Source organism: Ursus americanus, chromosome 14, assembly GCF_024610735.1.
Source record: "Ursus americanus isolate L20-20 chromosome 14, mUrsAme1.1.p, whole genome shotgun sequence".
Taxonomy (NCBI): domain Eukaryota; kingdom Metazoa; phylum Chordata; class Mammalia; order Carnivora; family Ursidae; genus Ursus; species Ursus americanus.
The window spans coordinates 51,813,119-51,821,065 of record NC_142140.1 but is presented as its reverse complement, the minus strand read 5'-3'; the positions used below and the strand labels follow the sequence as shown (position 1 = coordinate 51,821,065).

The window sequence follows — 7,947 nt, the reverse complement described above, 5'->3', positions numbered from 1 at the left end:
ATTGGGCTGACTTCTGATTCAGATCCCTGCCTGCCCGGAGCCTCTGAGTCAGTGGGAAGAGGCCGGGTAGCTGTGAACCGCCTTAACTGTTGTGGTTAAGATTAAGGGTCTGCCACTTCCTGGACATGACCTTGGGTACATCACTTAGTCTGTCGAGCTTCTCGAATGTCCTCAGAGAAGCAAGGATGATTTTGACCCTTACCTCAAGGGTCAGGAGTAGAAGTGATGGTGTTTTTTAGCATAGAGCTTGGCTGGTAGTAATGCCAGGCAGGTAAACAACAGCTGGAAGGAATTCAAGGCTGGCATTTTGGTGAGAGAGCTTTGCTGGATGTTCACAGGAACCTGGGCGTCTGTAACAAGTGCAGCAATATCAGCTTCTGTGAAGTAGCAAATGGAAGGTGCCCCTTCCACCCTGTTCTTCTCCCTGGAAGTAACTCAGTTGCATTTTGTCCAAGTTGTTATTTATTTATTTATTTATTTATTTAATTTGACAGAGACAGCCAGCGAGAGAGGGAACACAAGCAGGGGGAGTGGGAGAGGAAAAAGCAGGCTCTCAGCGGAGGAGCCTGATGTGGGGCTCGATCCCAGGACTCTGGGATCACGCCCTGAGTCTAAGGCAGACGCTTAATGACTGAGCCACCCAGGCGCCCCTCCAAGTTGTTATTTCATTTCACTCAGTGGGGCTGACAGTTGGAGCCACACAAGTGGGTCCCTGCCCTGTGGCAGCTGAAGTGACAGTTGAGGGCGGGCTAACAGAGCAGTTTCTGTGACCTGCCTCTCCCTGGAAGGCTCAGGCAGTGTGTGGGTGGGTGTTACTCAACTCGCCCGCTGAGGGGAACTGGGCTTCTCTGCAGCTTTCGACTCAGGATGAATACTCTGCTTTCAGCGTTTATTGTAAGAAATGGGCCCTGACATAATTCTGCTTCTGGAAGTCTTCCGATGTATCTACTTGCACAGATGTATAAAAGCACATGGCTCCAGCTGTTTTTTTTTTTTTAACATTTTATTTATTTACTTGAGAGAGAGAGATTGAGAGAACAAGTGGGAGGAGGGGCAGAGGAAGAAGCAGACGTGGGAACTCAAACCCACGACCCTGGGATCATGATCTGAGCTGAAGGCAGACGCTCAACCAACTGAGCCACCCAGGCTCCCTGAAGCTGTATTGGAAAGAGGGAAGGATTGGAAAAGATTTCAACAGGCCCCAGCCAGGATCCAGGGCCATAAAGAAGAGCAGTCCTACTTGTGGGAACGTATCCCATTTATCCTGCAAATGTATCTGTACACGTAGGAAATGAATGCATAGAGGCACTCCCTGCAGTGAAGTTTGAGGATAGCAAAATTATTGGAAGCAATTCAGACAGCCCTGGGTAGATGGCTGGTTAGTTAGATAGACAGTGGGATCAGGCGGGGCCTCTGTAGCTGTAGAAAGGCCCAGAAGCTCCCCTGAGAGCTGATGGGCGGATCTCCAGGTATAACAGGCAGCAACAGCCAAGTGCAAAGTGAAGCTTTGGGGCTGTGGGAAATGCTTGTATCTTGATTGTGGTGGTGGGTTTGTGGCTGTATGTGCCTGTGTCAAAACTCAATGAACGGCACCCTTTAAATGTGTCAATGACAACAAATAAGCAAGGTGCAGGTCCATGGGAGAGGGGAGAAAACAAGTTCATGTATGCTCTTATTTGAATAGAGAAACCTTGGAAGGAAACAAGGCATTTATAAAAAGTTCCTTCCTTCCAGGAGAGGGGGACAGAAGAACAGGGAGGGAAGGAGGTATTTCACTTTTCTATAAACCTTAGATTTTCGATCCATATGACTGCATTACCAATTCCATATACGGAGTTGAACAAAAAGGAATGTTCTGTTGTGGACAGTCGCGTTGTGGTTAGCAGAAAGAGGATGTGCTGGACTGTGTGGTGTGTATCCCGTTGTTTTGTGTAAGAAAAGGTGGGCGGTATTTTTATTACGATGGAGGGCCCTGCTGGATCGTGGCAGGAAGGAAAATGAGAAATTGTGGCAGGTGCCCCTGGGGAGCTGGGTGTGCAAGAGGAAGGTGTGCTTGGCGTGGTAACCCTTCTTTCTGTTTGGTCTTTCCTTAAAATCTCATCCATGCCTGAGGCCAGCTGAGAGATGGAGGACCAGAGCGGGGAGTGGGAGAGCCCCGACCCCCTGGGACCCAGGTGATGGGACATGCCATCGAGGGGAGGAAAGAGATGCTTCGCTCACACGTTCAGCCTCTGCAACTATTCTTTTATTGAATATTCGGCAGTGACAGAAAGATGCTTGATTAAGGAGAAGGCTTTCCCTCCCTTCCCCCAGTGCCCGGAACTCGGGTTGGACAAGCCTGGCTACGGGGCACAGCACTCCGGCTGGTACACGTGTCCATGTGTCTTTCACAAACATGGGCATCCTCGTCACAAGGGCCACCTGGGACCACAGCTCTTCATCTGTGGTTCTCCCTCTGCTCTGCTGCGGCCCGGCAGACCCGTGAGAAAGCCTGCCCATGGGCACGGGTCCCAGCAGGGCCCAGCCACCCCCTGGCAGGGCAGCCCCTCTGCCTCAGGCCTTAGAGTGGTGCACCCGTGGGCGCTCGGGCCTGGCTCGCCTTGGCAGTCTGGTCTTGAAGAGGGACTTGCCCGAGGCTTCAATGTAAGTAACGCTCATCTCTTTGGGGCTGATCTCCACGTAGGCAAAGCCACCCAGCGAGTCCTCGGCCCCGTAGTGGAAGCGCAGGTAGCCGTTGGGGACCTTGCGCTGATGCTTTTTCGAAGGGTCCATGAAGTTTCCGGCCCCACTCAGCACGTAGCCCACGCCATTCTCATCCTGAAGGTACTGTGCGTGGAGGGCGCCGGGTCAGTGGGGGGCTCTGCCCCTCCGTGAGGTTGGCCCCCGGCTTTGTGCCCACCTGTCTGGAGTCCAGGGTCAGGTCTATCCCTGACCCCAGTCACCTTGGGCAAGGACCAGAAGCCCTCTGGGCCTGAGTTTCCTTCCCTGTAGTAATGCACCGATCCTACTTCACAGCCCGAGAACTGAGTAAGCAGTTGGCCACTGGTGGCTAGTATGCTGACTTTTAGGAAACTGGGCTGTTTTCCTGGTTAGACGGCATACAGCTTGAGGGACATCTGGGAGACAACCCCACTCCCCCAAGCAGCAGAAGGATCCCAGTGTGCCGCTGGGCTGGGGACCCCCTTCCCTACCTCACCCGCACACCCCTCACCTGCAGGTTGTGGTCGTGGCCACACAGGTAGGCGGTGACCTTGTACGTGGCCAGCAGTGGCATCAGCTGCTTGACCAGGCAGCGGGTGGGCCCGTGCTCGGCGATGGACCACACGGGGTAGTGGCCGGCCACCAGCACATAGTCCTCCTTGGCCGCCGCCAGCTGCTTCTTGAGCCAGGCCAGCTGCGTGCGGGCCAGCGCCGGGTCACGGGGCCTCTCGGGCTGCTGGCTGAGGAAGTCATCGGAGTTGCCACACAGCGTCACCGTGTCCAGCATGAAGATGGCCACAGACACGTTGGACCGCGGGACTTTGAAGCGCAGACGGTAGTAAGGGCTGGGGAAGTTCCTGCGGGGGAGAGAAAGGCAGTGGGGGCACGTCTGGAGTCGATGAGCCCCAGGTTCGGCTCAGGCCAGGGGGCCTCTCTGTCCACGTGGGTGAGGCGTGGCGGAGGTGGTGGGGCAGGCTCACCAACGCTGAGAGATCCTGGAGTAGGCTATCTGTGCCGAGACGTTCCCCAAGTGGTCGTGGTTGCCAGCTAGCACGTACCAGGGCACGTTGCGGAGGGAGGAGGCAGAGAACACATCCTCGAAGGTCTCCTGCGGGACACAGAAGGGACACCCCCCAAAAAATCCCAGGGTCAAGTAGCTACCCTGACGCTCCCACCAAGTCAGGCTGGGGCCAAGGGAGACACAGAGTGCTCTAGGTACCCACAACTGTCAGCTGCCCTCTGCCCTCTCCAGAGTCCAAAGGTCGAGGGGCTTTTCCACATATGTCCCCCACCCCACTCCAGTGGCACACACCCGAAACCTCTTGTCGTTGGCATCCTGCACGCCAGTGAAGTAGAAATTGTCCCCCAGGGACAGGATGAAGTCTGCGCCGAGGATCTGCACGGTCCTGGCGATCTCCTTGGCATTGGCCATTTCCCGGGCGGTGTAGAACGGGGCATTGGGGACTCCTCCCCAGTCACCCACAGCCACGAAGCGCAGGACAGGGTTGGCTCCGTCGGCCAGGGGGAGCACCAGCAAAGCTTGCACGATGAGCAGCACAGTCTGTGTGTCCATCTGGGAGGGGAGAGACAAGCCCGGGGCTGAGGCATGGGCAGCGGGCCCCTGAGACCCCTGTTCTGAGAGAGGGGGAGACAGCTCCCTGCAGGGCTGGCCCAGGGGAAGCCCTGGGTGGGGCCCTGGTTCTCAGGACTTCAGGGCAAGAGCTGCTGCCGGCTGGGAGGGTCAGAGGGTAGGTGGGGTTCAGGGGCAGGGAAGGGTGGCTGTGCAGGCCCATTCTGGCCACCCTCATCCCACACCCCGCACTCACCCTTGGGGGAGGCACAAGCCAGTCAACCGGGGGCTCAGAGAGGCAGGTGAGCTCCTGGGCAGAACTGGCGTTCACCGAGCCTTTATTCCCTGGGGCGGAAATGGATCATTAGTGAGGATGATGCAGTTTCTCCGCAGACTGTTCCAGAAGCCCTCCCCTTGGGTCATGTGAGCTTTGGAGTTCCCCAGTGCTGGACACGAGATTTGGCTGGGGGGTCTGGCCCCCAAGTGAGTGCAGCCTCCGTGTGTGCCCACATGAGCTTGTTTGTGTCGTGGGTCTGAGGCACCCCGTTATCTGTGTGTGGTGTCCGAGGCTGTATCTGTGTGCCCCAGCCAGACACATCTTGTGTGTCCATGAGCTCCCGGGACGTGTTTGTCTGCCTGTGTCTGGGTGTGTCTGTGCTGTTTCCTGTGTGTAGCCAAGCGTGCCAGCCTGGGTCACATGTCTGCTGTGTGCCTGGGAGTCCTTTGTCCCTGTAGCTGTGCACACGGAGCCTGGCATGTCGGTGACATTTGCCTGGGTTCTAAAGTGGGACTGTGTGGAATATTGATTTGTGTCCCTGCGTTGTGGCCTGAGTCGTGTTGTGGGTCTGTGTTGTGTCTCACGTGAGTTGTGGATCTGTGTTGTGTCTCACGTGAGTTGTGTGTTTGACAACATCCGGGTTTGAGTCCCAGGGTCACCTCCCTCCCCCAAACACCAGGGTCTCCCTTTTCCAGGAAGTCCTGCCCACACCTTCCCCTCCTCACCACCCCCACTCCCACAGGAGGAACCCAGGCGGGGGCAGCTGGTGACACACCACGTGACTACTGATTTTTGACCCTCACATCGTCAGCCGCTGCCTGCAGGCTTCCCAGTGCCCGCTGCCCCTGAGAGTAGGCAGGTGGGCGCTCGGGCAGTGGGGCCCCTCACCGGTGCCCTGTCTGACCTAACCCTCACCTCCCTGCTTTCCTCCTCCCGTGACTCTCCCCTGCACACTCACGACGGGCCGATGGGGGGGGCCCTCTTTCAACGCGGAGGTCACCGGCTCAGCGAGGTGAGGTGACCTGCCCCGGGTCAACCAGCAGAGGCCGGCTGTTTGTGCCTCCCGCCCCCCGCAGCCCGGACAAACAGGAAGTGGGTCACCCGGGCAGGCAGAGCCCCCTCCCCCCCAGGGGCCGCGGCGGCGTTCACACCCGCCGGGCGGGTCTCACCTACCGTCGGCGGGGCCGGCGGCGTCGTGGGGGGCCCGGTGGCAGGAGTGCGGGGCGCTTGCGGTGGCGGGCGGCTCGGCTTGCAGGAGGCCACGGCCTTCCCGCCCGGTCCGCGGCCCGGGGCCGGACCAGGTGATCCCCGGCGGGGAGGGCGGGCGCCTCGGCCTCCCGGGCTCCGGGGCCGCCGCGCCCCTGAATCCGGCTGGGCCGCCACGCCTCCTCCGGACGCAGGCGGCACATCTGTAAAATGGGGTTCAGCACCCCAGGGGGGCGGCCCAGGCCCGCCGATTGGGCTGCAGCTCAGGCCAGCGACGAGGCTCAGAGACCGGAGTTCCTCCCTCTGCCCCCACGCAGGCTGAGTCTCCCCCTTCCTTCACACCTGGGGCGCCCACAGCCCGCAATGGCTGGGTAGGGCCTCACCCTGGGCCGGGCCTCTAGTGAGGAAGTATGTCGTCTTCAACCTCAGCTTCCTGGTCTGTAAAATGGGTGTGAGGGCAGAGAAGTCAAATCTTCCCTACAAAGAATTCCAAGTAAGTGTAAGTGGAAATGCCCCTCCTGGAGCTGAAACTCAACCCTTCCCGCCTCCTTTTGAGTCTGGACTGGACTTGAAGGAGTTAGTGACTTTCATCTAAAGAATAAAGTATAGGAAAGCAAAAGACAGGAACCTTCCAGGGGAGACACCTGGCAGACATTGCCTTAACCAAATGGTCCAGGCTAACATCCCTGGGGATGTCTCACTGACATCATGTCATGAGAAGGGCACCTTGCCTCTGTGGGTTTCTTTCCAGGAACCCATAACCACAAGCTGAGGGTGAGAAAAATAACACTCAGGAAACACTCAAATTGAGTAATAATCTACACAATATCTGACCCATACTCTGCAAAAATGTCCCAGTCATGAAGAAGAAAAGTTTGAGGAGTTGCCACAGATTGCAGGAGACCCAGGAGACTTGAGGACAAAATGAAATGTGGGATCCTGGGCCAGAAAAGGGGCAATTGTGGAAAAACTGGTGACATCCAAATAAAGCCTGAATGATCGTGGCGGTCCCTGCAGCATCTTTTGCCACTTTTCTGGAAGTCTAAAATTATCCTAAAATTAAAAAAAAAAAAGTTTACTTTGCAAAAGGGGAATGATCCAAGAAACCTAAAATTTTATTCAACACGTATTGAGCACCCACTGTATGCCCAGTACTGGCTGACCCAGCAGTGAACAAGACAGACAGGAAAAGCTGCTTTGTTGGGGCAGGGAAATTTATACTCTGGCTGTTAATTACTTTCCTTTCTTTGGGGATGGGGTGGGGCTTTCTCTCTCCATTTTATATTTTATGTACTGTTTGGATTTTGGCTTGGAAAGTCTTGTTAGTTATTTTGCCAGACTTCCTCTTAACATATCTATATGTTAAAATGTAAACCCAGGAAAAAAAGACCCCATTTTAGATTCAGGGCAACAGGTGTTTTCTGGGGAGACGGGAGCTGGGGACAAGGGGGGATGGGAAGGGGGCTTCTATTTTCTCCTTATCTGAAGAAATATCTGAAGCATTTAGTACTAAGTGTTAACATTTGCTTTTTTATGTGGAGGGTGCCAGGGTGTTTTAGGGATTATCTTCTCCACTTTCTGTGTTTTTTTAATTTTTATTTATATTTATTTATTTATTTTAAAGATATTATTTATTTATTTGACAGAGAGAGACAGCCAGCCAGCGAGAGAGGGAACACAAGCAGGGGGAGTGGGAGAGATAGAAGCATGCTCCTAGCGGAGAAGCCTGATGTGGGGCTCGATCCCAGAACGCTGGGATCACGCTCTGAGCCGAAGGCAGACGCTTAATGACTGCGCCACCCAGGCACCCCTGTGTTTTTTTATTTTTTATTTTTTTTGAGATCTCACAAGATTATATTTATTATCTTTTTGTAGTACATGGCCTTCATAAAAAAGTTAGAAAATACTGAAAAACAGAAAGCAAACCATTACACTTGCCTGTCATAGCCCTGCCCGGAGAGTCACTATCCATTAATTTTTTTCCTGTCAATTATTCTATGCCTACATTTGTCTTCAGGAAAGTAGATACCAGTGAAACATACCATTTTATAGCTTTTTCAAGTGTTAACATTTTCTGTGTTTTTTCTTAAATGAAAAAGTGCAGGAATGCATGGGTAGCTCAGTTGGTTAAGTGTCCAACTCTTGGTTTCAGGCAGGTCATGATCTCAGGGTCGTGAGATCGATCCCCATGTCA

At 54.8% G+C, this 7,947-nt stretch overlaps 1 protein-coding gene and 1 long non-coding RNA gene across 5 annotated transcripts in view; one reads left to right on the top strand and one right to left on the bottom strand.

Moving 5' to 3' along the window:
• Positions 1-2,223: 2,223 nt before the first annotated feature.
• On the bottom strand, positions 2,224-6,026 carry ACP5 (acid phosphatase 5, tartrate resistant). 2 transcript variants are annotated; one of them, XM_045774598.2, is made up of 6 exons: positions 5,721-6,026; positions 4,527-4,615; positions 4,013-4,273; positions 3,681-3,808; positions 3,212-3,557; positions 2,224-2,826 (listed from the first exon to the last, which is right to left on the bottom strand). In XM_045774598.2, exons 3-6 carry the CDS (start codon positions 4,271-4,273, stop codon positions 2,554-2,556), a joined length of 1,008 nt encoding a protein of 335 aa, XP_045630554.1. In that variant the 5' UTR covers positions 4,527-4,615; positions 5,721-6,026; the 3' UTR covers positions 2,224-2,553. The 2 variants fall into 2 exon arrangements, with proteins under 2 accessions (XP_045630554.1, XP_045630555.1); XM_045774599.2 differs by having other exon boundaries at positions 5,717-6,017.
• Positions 4,607-7,947, top strand: part of LOC123777747 (uncharacterized) — a 78,790-nt gene continuing 75,449 nt past the window's right edge. For all 3 annotated transcript variants that reach the window (XR_015726712.1, XR_006775716.2, XR_006775715.2), the window contains exon 1: positions 4,607-5,559. This is a non-coding gene — a long non-coding RNA (uncharacterized LOC123777747). The remainder of the gene's footprint in view (positions 5,560-7,947) is intronic.

Excerpts from the sequence above, each read along its gene's own strand:
- ACP5 (XM_045774598.2), bottom strand. The coding sequence starts at position 4,273 with ATGGACACACAGACTGTGCTGCTCATCGTGCAAGCTTTGCTGGTGCTC. Across the intron at positions 3,809-4,012 it reads CCAACGACAAGAGGTTTCGG|GAGACCTTCGAGGATGTGTT; the intron begins GTGTGTGCCACT and ends TGTGTCCCGCAG. Across the intron at positions 3,558-3,680 it reads TCCAGGATCTCTCAGCGTTG|GAACTTCCCCAGCCCTTACT; the intron begins GTGAGCCTGCCC and ends TCTCCCCCGCAG.